The sequence below is a fragment of the Camponotus floridanus genome, unplaced genomic scaffold, assembly GCF_003227725.1.
Source record: "Camponotus floridanus strain SB8 unplaced genomic scaffold, Cflo_v7.5 scaffold18, whole genome shotgun sequence".
Lineage (NCBI taxonomy): Eukaryota > Metazoa > Arthropoda > Insecta > Hymenoptera > Formicidae > Camponotus > Camponotus floridanus.
In genome coordinates this window covers 2,426,594-2,444,996 of record NW_020229303.1, presented here as the reverse complement: position 1 = coordinate 2,444,996, position 18,403 = coordinate 2,426,594, and the positions used below count along the sequence as shown (strand labels likewise).

At 29.4% G+C, this 18,403-nt stretch overlaps 1 protein-coding gene across 1 annotated transcript in view; it reads right to left on the bottom strand.

Moving 5' to 3' along the window:
• Positions 1-17,966, bottom strand: part of LOC105253713 (solute carrier family 12 member 6) — a 111,866-nt gene extending 93,900 nt beyond the window's left edge. The window contains exon 1 of the mRNA XM_011261915.3: positions 17,742-17,966. Within this exon, the coding sequence (XP_011260217.1) occupies positions 17,742-17,808 (67 nt within the window). The 5' untranslated portion in view covers positions 17,809-17,966. The remainder of the gene's footprint in view (positions 1-17,741) is intronic.
• Positions 17,967-18,403: the final 437 nt, after the last annotated feature.

The window sequence follows — 18,403 nt, the reverse complement described above, 5'->3', positions numbered from 1 at the left end:
TCAACGATCCGATTAATTGAAGCCTTTCTTTACGCTCGCCTCACGCTTGTTGCGCATAAAACTTTAATGCGATTATTATTAAGTGCTGTGGATTACTTACATGTGTCCGTAGATATCGCTACCAGATGCGCTGTAACTGCGTATCATTTAGTGATTGGTTTGCGACGAAATTAACAACGTTGTGTTAATTAATGGTTCAAGAAATATTGTGTTATTTCTAATAAAAATTAATTAACTATGTATATAATATCAAAATTTAATACTTTGTTCCTTGTTCTTAATTATTCTTTAAAAGAGATAAAAAAAATTTACATCATCATTATTTAATTTTAATCTTTGTATGTCGTAAAAATCATAAAACAATCTATCAGACTATTTCTCCCTCAATCACAATGAAACGGATTTTGTCGTAAAATATAAAATATATTCCATGTATGTTTTTTCATTTCATTTCAAAATCTTAATAAATAACTTCATTAAAATATGATAGACAAAAATTATTCATTCGCAATGTTGGTTAATAGTTTGTATCTTTTTTTATTTTTATATACATTAAATTCTACCTACTTGTGTATGTGTGCATTTTTGTTAAACTCTTATTATATTAAAGTAAATATAGCTGTCCATGTCAATTTTGAACTTCTTATTTGTACTATAATGTTTTCTTATCTGTATTTATCGATAAAAGACTAATATTAGAGTCTATGTGAAACATATCCGAATAACTCAATAACAACTTTTGGTTTGCCTTGACACTTCTCCAAGAAAACATGGAGCATGTGAGTTTATTTTCATGTTCTTCTTATAACTCAAATGAATCAAATTTAAATAAAAACGTATATATTGAAGTTCATCTGAAATTCTTAATTCAATAGATCATTATTTTATGTACATGTATTTGATATATTTCGAACATAAAATGATAAACGCATTTAATAAGTATCAATAAATTAATTTGTGGATTTTGACTTAATTATGCAAATATATGTTTATTGAATTACATATATTTTACAATTTTTTCTCCATTCACTTTAGAAGAGAAATAATGTTTATATCTTTATGCACGCGTGCAAAAAGATATAAACATTATTTCTCTTCTCTTCTTTGTTTTTATTATATAAATATATTAAATAAATTATATTATCTTTTTTATAAATATGGAATTTATTACACGTGTTAATGAATAAGTCTTTACTTTGTATTTTACATATATGTATATATGTATAAAGTTTTTCACAAGCCGTGACATTTTGACATCATAAATATTCTTATGTTCACATTAAACTGTCTGATAAGGTTGCACAAGATCCAAGACAAGACAATATTCGTAAAAATATTGTACTGATATTGAAAATTTTCAAAAATTTAAATCTTGTCTTGGTCTTGAGTGAATATTGATAGCGAAAATCTCGTCTTGTATTGTCTTGTCTCGATTTTATTAACAATTTTTTATTTAATATTAAAAAATTATTTAAATAATATTTAACATAATTTTTGTAATATCATTTGAAATAATTATTACTATTGTATTATATTTTAATTATAATTATTACTATGTAATCGATATAAATGCCGTCTATTTACAGAAAAAAACATTTACTGTTTCATAGAAAACAGAAATTAATAACTATTTACAGGCTCCAAGGGAATGTGCAGATGTAAATATTTTGGTGTTAAAAAAAATCAGGCTCATATTTATTCCACATTGTCAAAAATGGCTCGAGACATTTTAAGTTCAACTCATCCGTGCCAGTAAAAAGACTTTTCTCAATAGGAACTCTGACTATGTCAAAAAGTAGAACCAGATTACAAAGTATATCTTTAAAAGCACTAATGTGCATCAATTCTTGGGTGAAATGCTCTTTAATGTCTAAAATTTGCGAGTTTGATTTCTAATTTATAAAAATGTTATATTGTATTAATATTAAATGTTTTTAAATTTATGAATATAAATGTTTTTATTGAATACAATTTTTTTAAATTCATATATAGTGATTTTTTTTTCATTTACAAATATAAATATTTTAGTTTTTTTGAGAACCAATAATCTTGACAAGACTAATAATCTTGACAGTCTTAGTTTTGGTATTGTCTTGATAATTAATTAAAAATCTTGCTTGATCTTGTCTTGAAATTCAAGACAAGATAAAACAATATCAAGACTAATCTTGGTATCTCGTGCAACCCTACTGTCTGAAACCTTCGTAAGATCTCGAAAAAAAACTAATCATGCATTAACAGCGAAACTCGCAAATCTGTCTTAATGTATTTTACACTTGGCGATAGAAAAAGGTAAAGTTGGAATTGGATTATTCCGGCAGCATCGGCAGTGCCAATATTTGTTTTGCCACAGACTCGGTAGGCAGAAACGAATTAGAGGATATTGGATGAGCGCAATGATTAAATGATAATGCATGTATAACATGGTATATATTTCGTCTGCAAACCGCATCCGATTCTGTCACCGAAAACGCTTTTATTAACTCACCTGATGCAATCATAATCATTAATTAAAGTACATAAATTAAAGTACAAAAATACCTTTTTGTTACATTCGTTGCATTATAATGTTTTTATTTTTTAAATAATAATGTGTAAAATAATATGTATATACATATAATAAATTAAGAAAATTTTAATTAAAGAACATTATTTGAAATTTATATTTCTTTGATTTTACTAAAATTTAAATAAAAAATAAAATAAAAATAAATCATTGCAGCATTATTGCCGCGTTTTGCGAAAGAGAAAGATGAATCAGGAAAGCGACGTAGATCCTTTCGATGCTTGATTTTCGAACGAGTTGCATCGCTTTGCAATGAAATCCCGTTTGATCATATTTTGGTTCCGTGCATCAACGTTGATGAACGTCCGCAAACGATGCGAATAAACAACGTCATCCTGTAATCTTCACAATCAAAGGGAACCGGTACAGATGATGTCTAGGATGGCTGCATTTCGCGGATGATTCGCGCGAGCGGAATTTCTTACGTCTTACTTACTAAATGAAGCACCTTATAATCTCGCTCATATCAAGGCTACGCTAACGATTCACATATCACACGTGCAGATATACAGATATTGAAATTATTTTCTTAGAAAATATTATTTCTGTATACCTGTATTCCAAAAGCGAAAATATCCATTCGAAAGGATTCGTGGAAAATAATGATTTCGCAGAAAATATACTTTGTTATTATTTGCGAAAATAACAAGAATCTATACTCCGTTAAGTAACTGCTAAATGTTGCATATCGAAAGATGAAATCATCGTATATTTTAATTTGAAATCATGATAATAAACGTATCTGCTAAAGTATTTGTTATTTACATCTTCAAAGATTTTTGGAACTTCAATTAAATGTCTAATGATATGTATATTTAATTCCATTTGTGTGTTTTCTTTTTTGTGCCATACACTTCTCATTCAAAAACAAACAAATTTAATTTATTACACATTTTATATTTTGTCAATATTCAATATAATAAAGATTAGTCATAAGTATTTAATTTTCTAAACGATAAAAAAAATATAGTCTCTTAATGCATTGAGAAAAAAATCTGGTTGCATTAATTAGAAATCTGACAGATTCAATCAGTATGTCTGTTGGAAAATTGGCGAATCAGAATTTCTTTAGAAATTATCAGATGAACGTAATTAATTTCTTCCTGTTAAATTTATCAAATTTTTTTGATAATAATACTAAATTTAAAAAATGGCATCACTGTCCATATTTAATTAATGTGACAAGAAGTTTTATAGATCCAATCAGAAAATACTAACCAAATCCTTATAATAAAATTTATTAAACTTTTCAAAAAAAATTATAAAAAATCGAGTGTTATCATGATAACTAGAAATTCTGCTTGATTGAACCTTCTATATCTTGTCAATATTTAATATAATAAAGATTAGTCATAAGTATTTAATTTTCTAAACGATAAAAAAAATATAGTCTCTTAATGCATTAAGAAAAAATCTAGTTGCATTAATTAGAAATCTGATAGATTCAATCAGTATGTCTGTTGGAAAATTGGCGAATCAGAATTTCTTTAGGAATTATCAGATGAATGTAATTAATTTCTTCCTGTTAAATTTATCAAATATTTTGATAATAATACTAAATTTAAAAAATGTCATCACTGTCCATATTTAGTTAATGTAACAAGAAGTTTTATAGATCCAATTAGAAAATACTAACCAAATCTTTATAATAAAATTTATTAAACTTTTCAAAAAAAATTATAAAAAATCGAGTGTTATCATGATAACTAGAAATTCTGCTTGATTGAACCTTCTATATCTTGTCAATATTTAATATAATAAAGATTAGTCATAAGTATTTAATTTTCTAAACGATAAAAAAAATATAGTCTCTTAATGCATTAAGAAAAAATCTAGTTGCATTAATTAGAAATCTGATAGATTCAATCAGTATGTCTGTTGGAAAATTGGCGAATCAGAATTTCTTTAGGAATTATCAGATGAACGTAATTAATTTCTTCCTGTTAAATTTATCAAATATTTTGATAATAATACTAAATTTTAAAAATGTCATCACTGTCCATATTTAGTTAATGTAACAAGAAGTTTTATAGATCCAATTAGAAAATACTAACCAAATCTTTATAATAAAATTTATTAAACTTTTCAAAAAAAATTATAAAAAATCGAGTGTTATCATGATAACTAGAAATTCTGCTTGATTGAACCTTCTATATCTTGTCAATATTTAATATAATAAAGATTAGTCATAAGTATTTAATTTTCTAAACGATAAAAAAATATAGTCTCTTAATGCATTAAGAAAAAATCTAGTTGCATTAATTAGAAATCTGATAGATTCAATCAGTATGTCTGTTGGAAAATTGGCGAATCAGAATTTCTTTAGGAATTATCAGATGAACGTAATTAATTTCTTCCTGTTAAATTTATCAAATATTTTGATAATAATACTAAATTTTAAAAATGTCATCACTGTCCATATTTAGTTAATGTAACAAGAAGTTTTATAGATCCAATTAGAAAATACTAACCAAATCTTTATAATAAAATTTATTAAACTTTTCAAAAAAAATTATAAAAAATCGAGTGTTATCATGATAACTAGAAATTCTGCTTGATTGAACCTTCTATATCTTGTCAATATTTAACATAATAAAGATTAGTCATAAGTATTTAATTTTCTAAACAATAAAAAAATATAGTCTCTTAATGCATTGAGAAAAAAATCTGGTTGCATTAATTAGAAATCTAATAGATTCAATCAGTATGTCTGTTGGAAAATTGGCGAATCAGAATTTCTTTAGAAATTATCAGATGAACGTAATTAATTTCTTCCTGTTAAATTTATCAAATTTTTTGATAATAATACTAAATTTAAAAAATGTCAGCAATGTCCATATTTAGTTAATATAACAAGAAGTTTTATAGATCCAATTAGAAAATACTAATCAAATCCTTATAATAAAATTTATTAAACGTTTCAAAAAAAAGTTATAAAAAGTCGAGTGTTATCGTGATAACTAGAAATTCTGCTTGGTTGAACCAAAATGCCTTCTATCTATACGTCTTGTTAATAAAATCAAACGATTTTTCTCAGTGTGCCTTTTTTCAATAAATACATGTTTTTCTCAGCTATAGCCTGTTAATAACTGGTATAACATAGGCGAGGGATGTACATTTACCGGAGTGGACGGATATAGACGGTCGTAACCGTGTCCGGTAAAAGCGAAAGAGAGAGAGAGAGAGAGAGAAAGACAGGAGTCTCGCCCACGATTAAAATATTTAATGTCAAAAGGCACTTATGTGTCGTTTCGCGGAATGATATTGCGCTCGAGGACAGAGAGCGAGGAAGACAAAGTATTAAAGCTCGGTTAAAGAGCCACACATAACCGGTGGTGAGTACGCGTGCGTTGCATAATACATTTCCAGAGATAGTTTTAAGGTGGGGTACACGGGGTTTCATCGACCGATGCCGAGCTACAGGGTGGAGCTTAAGTCAGACGAGAACGCGTCAGCAATTTCTTTTGGCGGAAAGGTTCCTTTCTCGCATTTGCTTAAAAAATCGCCCATCGTACTCCGGAAATCGCGCACTAACAGTTAAGCGCGAATAATTTTCCAATAAATTTGAATTTATCCTGTCCTAAGGAGTTTGCCTCTGCAAACTTCTCTTTATTTTCCGTAACCTTTTCTAAATTTTTATTTCAAATTCTAGAATTTAATTTAACAAAATTACGTCTGCGTACGCCGTTATTTGTAAAAAAATTTGCAATTTCTAATCGCTTGCAGTCAAAGAATTATATTTTTGACAGCTTGCGATTTGCAGAGAAAACGCGCGAAATCATTTTCGATATATTGAGCTGATCCTGTGTTCAATGACTAGTTCTTCCAAGGCTTTTGCTGATCGGAATCAGCGATACTAGAGCACTCTGCACCCGATAAATCACCGGTACTGTATCGACTGTCGGAAGTCGAGGACCGCTTCGAGTTGGACGTTCGCAAACTTCGATTTTCGCGTTTCACACACATTTAAGTTGCATTTTACCATCCGGTCCTCTTCGATATTTTACAAGATTTTTGTTAATTAATTATATTATTATAACAAGATATAAAAAAGCCTTTAACCACGTGCATACTCAAAGTTATAATTAAATCTTACAGGATGTCCCAAAAGTCCCGGACCGGTCGAATATTTCATAAACTATGCACTTTAGAAAGAAATATTTCAGATAAAAGTTGTATGGCTTGAAGGGGGCCATCAGATAGTGGCAATGATTTGACATGGAAGAGTCATTTAAAAGTCACGTGAAGATCACCGTCAATTTCTTAAATAGAATCTCCTATTTTTTATTACGTATTCGTGTAGCTTATCTCAAGAGCTTTCCAAAACACTATGATAAAGTATTTCTTCATTGAGTACTTTTCAAGTTATGAGGCTTGAAATCATTTCTTATAATTTTACATAAACCGTAAAATACCTTGTGAAATATTCATTTTTCGATTATCTTACCTTAATAATTTCATGTACAAAATAATGAGAAGAATCAATTGGTGTAAAGAAAACACATAGTTATTTAAAAAAAAATATGTAATTTGCAATTGACAATTACATATTTTTTTTAAAAACAACTATGTGTTTTCTTTACACCAATTGATTCCTTTCATTATTTTGTACATAAAAGTATTAAGGTGAGATAATCGAAAAATGAATATTTTACTAGATATTTTATGGTTTATGCAAAATTAAGAAATGATTTCAAGCTTCATAACTCGAAAAGTACTCAATGAAGAAATACTTTATTATAGTGTTTTGGAAAGCTCTCGAGATAAGCTACACGAATATGTAATAAAAAAATAGGGTCAATTTAAGAAATTGATCTTCACGTGACTTTCAAATGACTCTCCTATGTCAAATCATTGCTACTATCTGATGGTCCCCTTCAAGTCATACAACTTTTGTCTGAAACATTTCTTTCTAAAGTGCATAGTTTATGAAATATTCGACCGGTCCGGGACTTTTGGGACACTCTGTATAATGAAATGATAAAAATCAAATATAAATTTGAAATAATAAGATGTGTCATTAAGATATAAGAAAAGTCTAAATTAAACTCTCTTTATATATATATATATAGAGTTTAATTTAGACTTTTCTTATATCTTAATGACACATCTTATTATTTCAAATTATATATATATAATATATATAATTAAATTATATATAATAATAATATATAATTATATATATTATATATTATATATATTATATATATATGTATATATTATATTATATTATATTATATTATATTATATTATATTATATTATATATCTATGTATATATTATATATATTATATATATTATATATAATTAAATTATATATAATAATAATATATAATTATATATAATTAAATTATATATATATAATATATATAACATAATATAATATATATATATATATATATATATATATATATAAAATTTAGCAAATTTTTCTATAAAATCAATTTCTATAAAATTTAGCAAAAAGAATTATTTGCGATGAAAAAATTATAATTTCTTAACAAGAAAAAAATGGAATATTTAAATATTCCATTTGTATAATGTATGCTAATTGCCATAGGCATGTTTGGAGCTTTTATGCAAAAATTTCCCAGCAGTTTAATTGAAAGTTCCAGCGTATGACATGTCGCAATTGCGTAAGACACGTGTCTGACGCGAATGGGACCGACATCTTTTGCGCTTAAATGCATACGAAGATGCATACTGCGATGCAGAGGGAGAGAAAGAGAGAAAGAGAAACTGATAGAAATATACAGCTCCCAAGTATCTAACGATTATTTTATTATTGGTCCAATTACGGCGTTATTGTTTTCACACATATATGCGCGACGACGAAACGATTAAAGCTCTCGCTTTATACAGCCCGATTATAGTCATCAAAATGATTCAACTGGCTGGATTTTTGCCTCCAATTCCGTCTGCCTGACGCGGCAGATTATGGCGTTTAACCCTTTAATCCCAACTAAATTCCTGCGCGCGATGCAGCATTATTTCATATCCCAATTCAAGATCGTTCTCAAGATATGATTGGATTTTCTCCGAAAAAAAATAATAGTTTTTTTCTTGCAAATTGGTCAGCATAGATGTGTCATTAAATGAAAATTGATTTATATTCCTGTAGAAATTGAAAGGTTGATTTTTATATTTAAAAATACGCGAATGAATTAAACTTCACGCACAAGATATGTAAGAATTAAAATTTATTTATTTAATTTATTTTTGTATAATATATTTGAATCGAAAATTGAATTGTCTATATTAAATTATGACGATCAAATTTTGTTTTTTAATTTTGTATCTACGTGAATTGAATTTTGATTGAATTTTAACTGTGGAATTCGAATAATTATATGAAGAGCCGTTTAATTGATAGAAAAAAAAGGAACACATGGACAATTACTTGCCCAATAAAATTCTATAATTTTTAATCGGGCTCTTGCGAAATTTGTGTTGAAATTTGTGCGATGATTCATCAGTCATTTTTATTTTTATCTCTGAATAAACGCCGAGAATTTCTCTTTCTCTCCTTCTTTCTCTTCTCCAACTCGGCTATTGTGTATTGTGATGGGAATTCGTCGTGACGTATCGCCGGGAATAAATGTCAATTGACATGCAGGGTCTCTGTTCTTTCTCACAGCATTGCCGCAGTACGCGTTTTCGCGTCGAAATGCGCTTCGCGTCTCGTTAAAATGAGAAGATCCGCTTCATGAATGAAAGGCCGCCGCCGCCGACCACTTCCTCGCTTTTCGTAGAACGAGAATATACGGAGGAATTGGGATCAAACCAGTATTGTCCGCTTAAGCTCTCTCTATTTCTCTCAGCGTAAAATCCACGGATTACACAATCGGCGCGATAACTTCCCGTATGTTCGAAAATCCGAGGATTTTTAATCGGAGTTCAAAATAATTCATGTTTGTACGAATACATGTATAATATCGAAGAAACATAGAAATGTCGAAAATATTGAAATTCTTGACGTACGAGAAAAATATCAATCACTTCCATGCAAAAGATATTCCGGTTCTCAGGACGCAAGTTAATTTAATTATTATTCAAATAATTATTAATCGATTATTCAATTAATTTCTCTCTTGTATGTCTAGTTAGCGAATTCCGCATTTTATTTACATTTTTTTTACACGTTGTTTCCGTCGACAAAACGAACGAGTGTTTAACATAATCTCGATGAAGCGCATCCGAATGCAATGCTTGTCTGTCCTGGCGGTGCGCCAAAATGGGAAAATGTTAGTTCGTACATAATACCACGCTGACATATTGTGTCACATGTGGAAACGCGCATCTTTTATGGCATAAGTCATTCCGACATTTCAGTTTTACATGCATGATACATCTCACAAAAATAAAACACGATGTTTTTGCACAAAATGCAACTGCAATAATTGCGCCTTTCTTATGCATCAATTAACCCTTTTAAATTTATTATATATTATATGTATAATACATTTTTAAAATTTATTAAATTTTTAAATTTAAACAATTTATTATATATTATACAGGGTGTCCCGAAACTCATAATCAATCTTTCAAAGATTCCTGGGATCATTTAGAGACGATTTTTCCTCAGCGAAAATGTCGATGAAGGCCATCATTTTTTGCATGTTCCCGATTTTTGTCATCATATATCTTTGCAATTAAGCCTTAAATTAAAACTCAACTAAAGTAAACTCTATTTAAAATTAATCGAAGAATGTGGTTTTGTTAATATTTTATTTCTACAAAGCTTAGTTTACGAAAAACTCCTTATTTCCAATTACTTATAATTCGAAAATTATTAGTGCCTCGACATTTTCGTTGAGGAAAAATCGTCTTCAGATGATCCCAGGAATCTGTCTTTGAAAGATTGATTATGAGTTTTGGGGCACCCTGTATATATAATAAATTTTTTGAATTTATTATATATTATATATATAATAAATTTTTTGAATTCATTATATATTATATATCTAATAAATTTTTTAAATTTATTATATATCATATATATTAAATAATATATATTATATATTATATATTATGTATTTTATTACATACTATATATATGTACTCCTTAAAAATTTGGTTAGGTATAATTATTTAAATGTAAACTTGCTTAATATTTAATGCACGATTCATGGAAAACAAATTTATCAACAAGAAAATAAATATCTCTTCTTTGTATGTTATTTTAAAATACATATTTTAAGAGTGAGATATACAATCTTAAGCATCTTTTTTTATATAGGAAAAAAAGTTTAAAAAAAAATCTATTTTAGAAAGTTAATAAAAAACCGTCACGTAAAAATGTATTATAACAACACGTTATAATACTTCTATGGAAATAAATGATTCTAAAAAAAATCCTAATATGTCTTTCATCAAAATCATCCCTTATTTCGACAAATACATGGTAGGAAAGTTACTAACAGTCGTATCCTTTGATTGTTCGAGGGCGCCACGTGTTTTACTTGCCATTCACGGAGCGAATTTTCTTGTATATATGAAGGTATGTATGTGTGTGCGTACACATGTATAGTTAGACAAGTATTTTTATTGAACAAATTTCGCGTTAAATGTAGCCAGCTAATCCTATTTGATTCGCCTAATATGAAGATCGAGTTCAATGTCAACATGAAACAAGAACCGGTCGACCGCATTTAATGCTCATTGTGTAATCAGAATGTGAATGCAATGAGAAAATAATAAAAAAAGTCACTCATTAATATCTAGTATTCAGACAATTAAATATTAGTTGCAATCAAAAAATTATTATAATAAAAAAAACTCAACATAACATAATTAAGTTGATTTATTTGCATAAAATATTTAATAATCAATAATTACAATTAAAGGTAATAATAATAATCATAATAAAACATACAAAATAAATTTTGCTATTGTTAAACAATTTATATAAATCTATTTTCTAAAGTAATTTTAGCTCTTTTATTTTAAATTTTCGTATAGAAAAAAAATCTTTTCTTTCATATATATATAATCAAATTTATACATATAATCAATTTTATATATAATCAATTTTTTAATTTTATATATTAGTTCATATTTTTTAGATTTTTTTAGATTTTTATGAGTGACATTCGATAAATATGAATTGGTGAAGATAAACTTTCTTCAAAGAGATAAATAAAAGTAAATCAAGGTGTCACAAGTGAACAAGTAAACAAAGTCACAAGAGCAACAAATACGATCGTAGGGTTAGGGCGGGGTTATCGACCACCGTCGAACCTACCTTGGGAGGGATGCAATTGCATAGTCCTCCCCTCACGTTCTTCGCAGCAATTCTGTTTCGCTTTGTCAGGGCGAGTTTGCTCATCGACAAAGACTGGCCTTCAGACCAGTGATGTCACGGGTGATTCTCATGCAAATCTTACGAATCAGAGGTCAGACAAGTTTGTTTTTAAAAAATTCAACGTATCGGATTCGTACCATGAAATGTCATCTCGCTTCGCAAAATCGTTCAATATCTTACATTATATATATATATATATATATATATATATATATATATATATATGCAGGGTGTCCCAAAACTCATAATCAATCTTTCAAAGACAGATTCCTGGGATCATTTGGAGACGATTTTTCCTCAGCGAAAATACCGATGAAGGCCATCATTTTTTGCATGTTCCCAATTTTTGTCATCATATATCTTTGCAATTAAGCCTTAAATTAACTCAACTAAAGTAAACTCTATTAAAATTAATCGAAGAATGTGGTTTTATTAATATTTTATTTCTACAAAGCTTAGTTTACGAAAAAACCCTTATTTCCATTCACTTATAATTCGAAAATTATTAGTGCCTCGACATTCCCATTGAGGAAAAATCGTCTCCAAATGATCCCAGGAATCTGTCTTTGAAAGATTGATTATGAGTTTTGGGACACCCTGTATATATATAGGGTGTCCCAGTTATTTTCCGTCATCTTTCAAAGACAGATTCCTGGGAACATTTGAAGACGATTTTTCCTCAGCGAAAATGTCAATGAAGGCCATCATTTTTTGCATGTTCCCAATTTTTGTCATCATATATCTTTGCAATTAAGCCTTAAATTAAGTCAACTAAAGTAAACTCTATTAAAATTAATCAAAGAATGTGGTTTTATTAATATTTTATTTCTACAAAGCTTAGTTTACGAAAAAACCCTTATTTCCAATCACTTATAATTCGAAAATTATTAGTGCCTCGACATTTTCGTTGAGGAAAAATCGTCTTCAGATGATCCCAGGAATCTGTCTTTGAAAGACGGAAGATAACTGGGACACCCTGTATATATATATATATATATATATATATATATATATATATATATATATATATGTACAGAGTGCTTCTTAATAAGTGCGAAAAATTTTAGGAGATGATTCTTTTTCGAAAATTAAGGGGGATTTTTTCATATAAACATACACTCCTACATCCCTTTCTGTGGAGTTACACTCCTCCAAAAAGGGAAGTAAAAATTAGATTTTTATTTTTTTTTCAAATTTAGGACAAATTAAAGAAATGAAATTAGGTAGGATATTTTCTACTAGTAAAAAGATTATTTATTAATATTTTTTTCAGCTTTCCGTATTGTTATAAGGGAATGAACCTAGCAACCCCTATTCAATTTTTTATTAGAACTTTTTAATGTTTATATGAAAAATTCTCCTTAATTTTTGACAAAGAATCATCTTCTAAAATTTTTCGCAGTTATTAAGAAACACCCTGTATATATAGTGCGTGTGCACTTATTCCAGGAAAACGCGTCGTTACAGCTGCAGTCACGAAACGTCAAACGACCACGATCTTTTTTCGGTTATTTATCGCGTTCCAAATTAAACGAGCTTCAGAATCGGATTGCGTATAATCTCTCTCAGCGTATTAGGTAGGAGAGATGCGAATCGCATGGATATATTAATCATGAATCATTGGCGGCGTTCCGATCTTTGCTAGAAATTTTGATGATTCGATAATGATATCTCAAATTTATATATGCGAAAGAATAAGATAAAAATAAAATAATGAAATAAAGACATGAAATAAAGACTGAGCAATATTGAAAGCTTAAGTAGCTTTTTTCTTCCCTTTCTTTTTTTAGAATAATATACTTTAATCGTCATTTTTATGAAATTTGTAAAATTATTATGAAATTATTATGAAATTTATTTTTGTAAAGTCATAGCAATAATTTTTGAAATTTTATGAATCATGCTCAAAATTCGGAACGATAATGGAATTAAACGTCAATATCTGTTTTAGCTTGACCGATAAGATTCGGACGGTCACGAAGACAACAAAAGATATAAACTTGGCTGTGCTTTTTAAACTCCTAACATGATTTTAACACAAAGTGTCGCAGATAATCATATTTTTCTACAGAAGTGGAATAACGGAAAATAATAAAAATATCCCTATATAATATATAATCACAAAATTGTAAATATTTTGAAATTAAAGAATTTCGATTATTATATACTCTTCTGAAATTTTCTTCAAAGATTTTTTTAATTTTTACTATTAATTTTATTAATTTTTACTAATTTTTATTAATAAAAATTACTATAATTTTTATTAATTTTTACTATAATTTTTAAATTATAGCGTTATTTGTGCGAGATTTTTAAATTGTGTAGGAAGTAAACTAAGTAATTTTTACTGCTGTCAACCTACGGTTGGCAAATTATAGCAAAAGAAGGGAGTATCCCCGAGCTCGGATTGATTGTAATGGGTATTCTCGATAATTATAACATAGTTCGATATCATCTTTTTTTATTAAGATGCTGTTAGGATTTTACGCTTAAAATATTTTGGCGAGAGAAAAATTTTTTAATTAAATTTAAATTTTATTCAGAATTTAGTACATCTTCAAATTGATGTTCAAAGTGAATGTGTAACCGATATACAACACACTATTTTCTTTTCGATCGTTGCAGTACAAATAAATAGTGTGATATCTTACGAAACACATCTTGTGTTTATCTAAATAAAGAAGTAAGCATCACAAATAAATGTCAAAATAGTCATCATGTATACAAATAACGACACATTAGCTCGAATTCTTGTGAAATAATTTCCGATATTAGATATAATCTCTTTGATTAACGATAAAATTTATTTTTATAGCACGTCAATGAAAATGTTAGAAATTATATTAATTTATGTCGATGACCGATCAATAAAATCGAGAAGTTACGTTAAACGGAAATGCTGGCCGCATTAAATTGTCATTTATTAGTGCGATCTGAGACGATTATTTCTCGATAGAAATAGCCGAACTTTGCACACAAGCTAAACAGACTTTCGAGAAAATATAAAGTGCGAACGCAAACTGATCACAGTCGAGGATAAATTGATACTTTTATATAACTATTGAATATTAATTACATTTTATACTACATTTTAAAAGTGTATTTTTTGACAAATTTGAAATGATTGACAACTGTAATAGAATCACTAAATTTTCTCCTTGAAAAATATATTAAATATTCTAATAATTAAATTATTTATTTTTCTAAATTTTATTCAATATTGGTAATTAATTGGCAATTATTGATTATATAATAAATAAAATCATTAAAATGATAAAATCATTAAAATTATTTAATTAAGATTAAATTAATATTAATATATATAAATTAATATATATAAATTTATATATAAATATTAATATATATAAATTTTTATTACATAATCAACAAAGGTATGTCGACTAAGAAAAGATAGGCTCTCAGAGTCCATCGAGGAATACGTGTTCAAAGATTGACGTGAAGGAAATGCTTATGAAACAGTTTGTATTGATCGCGGCTTCTTCGAACTTCTAACACGATCGGTCTTAATCTCCGTCGTGATGACGATCGATCGACCTTGGAACGAAAGCTTCTCCCAACACATCGAGCTACCCTTTGTTCGCAACGATATGAAGGATAAAACATATTAAACGCTCGCAGATTATATATTTTTCGAGTTTCGACGAGAAATCATGCGGATATAACGATGATAAATTATCAATAAATTATTTACTTGTTGCTCTTTATATCTCATATACGTCCTGATTGTTTGAGGATAACACGAATGAGAAAATAATTGCGATCGAACGTGCAAATGCATGAATAATGCAGCGAGGCTAATGCTATTCATTGCGGCTATTTTTGCGAGTATCTTTTATCAAGTCGCGGTTGATTGACTTTCCTGTTACATAATTATAATGTCTACTATCTAACCAAGTGTTTTGTTTCTCAATTCTCCTTTATTTTGATTTGTAATTAATTGTCATTATTGCAAAACTCTAATATATGTGTCGCTTGACACACATACATACATTGATATTTTTTATCAATTAATTTATTTTAAATAATTTATTCGAGGCATCATGTTTCAAAATAAATCATTATCAAGCCATTAAATCTTTCGAAAAATGACTTAATTATGCTATTTAGAGAGTATATATACTCCTGGAGCAAATTAACGCTTGATTTTTTTCTCTTTCTCTTTAAGAATGTTTTGTACCTATTTTCAAAATATTGAGAATTTAATGAAAATTGTACAGAATGTCCTTACATATATTTAGAATCTTCAATACAATTTTTAAATCGATTCACTTTAAAGCATTCACAAGTTATAAGGATTTTAATTTGCACCGAATTAACATGTGTTCTTATGGGAAACGTATAACACGTCGATTTAAATGACAAAAATACATAGAAATAATTTGTATAAAATTCAGAATTTGTTTAAAATTTCAAAAGTTTAGATACAGAGGAAATATTTGATCAAATAATATGCAAGTATACTAACTGCTTAAAAAGATATTAAATATAATTCAATGAAGTTAGCCATGTATCTGTCATAAGGCGAAATTCTCTGCCAAAAGTTAATCATTTCGATTAAGGATGTTTTGTACCTATTTTCAAAATATTGAGAACTTAATGAAAATTGTATAGAATGTCCTTACATATGTTTAGAATCTTCAGTACAATTTTTAAATCGATTCACTAAAGCGTTCACAAGTTGTAAGGATTTTAATTTGCACCGAATTATCATGTGTTTTTATGGGAAACGTATAACCACGTCGATTCAAATGACAAAAACACATGGAAATAATATTCAGAATATGTTGAAAATTTGCAAAAGTTTAGATACAGAAGAAATATTTGGTCAAATAATATTATACAAGTGCTAACTGGTTAAAAAGATACTAAATATAATTGAATAAAGTTAGCCATGTATCTGTCACAAGGCGAAATTCTCTGCCAAAAGTTAATCATTTCGATTAACAAAATTCGGAATATTTCAGTAAAAACGCAATAAATATTAAAAAACACATCTCTGCACTGTAGCTAAGATCAAATTCTAATATTCCACACAATTTTTTACTCAAAATACACCAAAAGTGGATACATTCGTCAATATTGATTTTTAGCTACTTTTTGCTGGGATTGTACATACAAAACATCTTAAAAACTGATATTTAAATTTAAACAAAAAAGTGAAAAAAAAATTATGCGTTTATTTTGTCCAGGAGTGTATTTGGTTATTCGAAAGCTATCGTTTTTCCTTCAAAAGTGTCGTATCTGATTCCATGCCCCTTTTTCCAGACACGGCAGAAACGAAGGGTTTTGACCCGCGACAGCCATGCGCCGAGAGCAACGTGAAGTCAGCCGCGAACGGCAGGAGAGCACGCGGATAGCGCAACATGGTGGGCCGCGTTATCGGCGACTCATGCACGAGATGTGATCGGCGATAAAAATAAAAATGCGCGCGCGCGCGCGCACGCGACAGACCCACGCGTCCGGCGTCTTCCACAGGGAGAGCGCACGTGGGGTTTCTCGACGCGATATGTACATGCGATTGTACATGTGTATATATGTATGTGTGAGTGTGTGTGTATTTCTGGACGCGAGAAAACAAACGAAACGACATTATTTTTCCGCCTTTTATCAATAGACTAAATAATAATAATATATAATTACATAATAAATAATAACGATAATAAATAATTTAATATACTAGAAACCTTCCTTGGTTAAAAAGGAACTAACGTGCCGAAGATGATATCGAACGAAGTGTTATAATTATCGAGAATATCCATCACAACGAATCCGAGCTCGGCGAAACGCTTACTCCCTCATCTTGCCAACCATAGGTTGGCACCAGTTGCGAGTAGAAAAAAAAAACACTCACCACAGTCGCGTACCGGCTGCATGTATCGCGTGGCGTTGTTCGCCGGCGTCACTCGAAACCGCTCCATTCTTCTCTTCTCCTGCTGCTCCGAGTGTCACTTCTCGTCGTCTCCCGGATCCGGAGGGCAGATCCAACGCTGACGGATCTCGGGAACGCCGAAACGATCAATCGATACGAATGCCCAATCGAATGGCACTCGGGATACGAACGAATCGGCACGTTCGCGCGCTGTCACTCGCGTGCGCGTCCCCCATTCGCCGATGTGAAATTACGGAGCATTACTGTGCGCGACGCGACGCGACGCCGCGGCCCGGTGTTATCGTTACACATGAGGCGAGGAGTGGGGGTAAGGGCACTGACTGGAGAAGGAGGGACGCGCGAGCGAGAGAGACGGAGAGGGGGGGAGCGACGGGTGGTATCGAAAAGCGAGAATCTGTCTGGTATGCTGACATGTATGTATCTACTGACAGTGATGAACGTCGTGCGGAGGAAACCAAGAGCGAGACAGGGATAAGGGTGGAAAATAACGACGAAGAGAGAGAGAGAGGGAAATATGACTCCATAAGGAGCGATAAAGAAAATGATGACGGGGAGAGGGGAGATAAGGGACAGCAGATAAGTAGGGAAGGGAAAAAAATTAATTATGTGAAATATTAGAAATT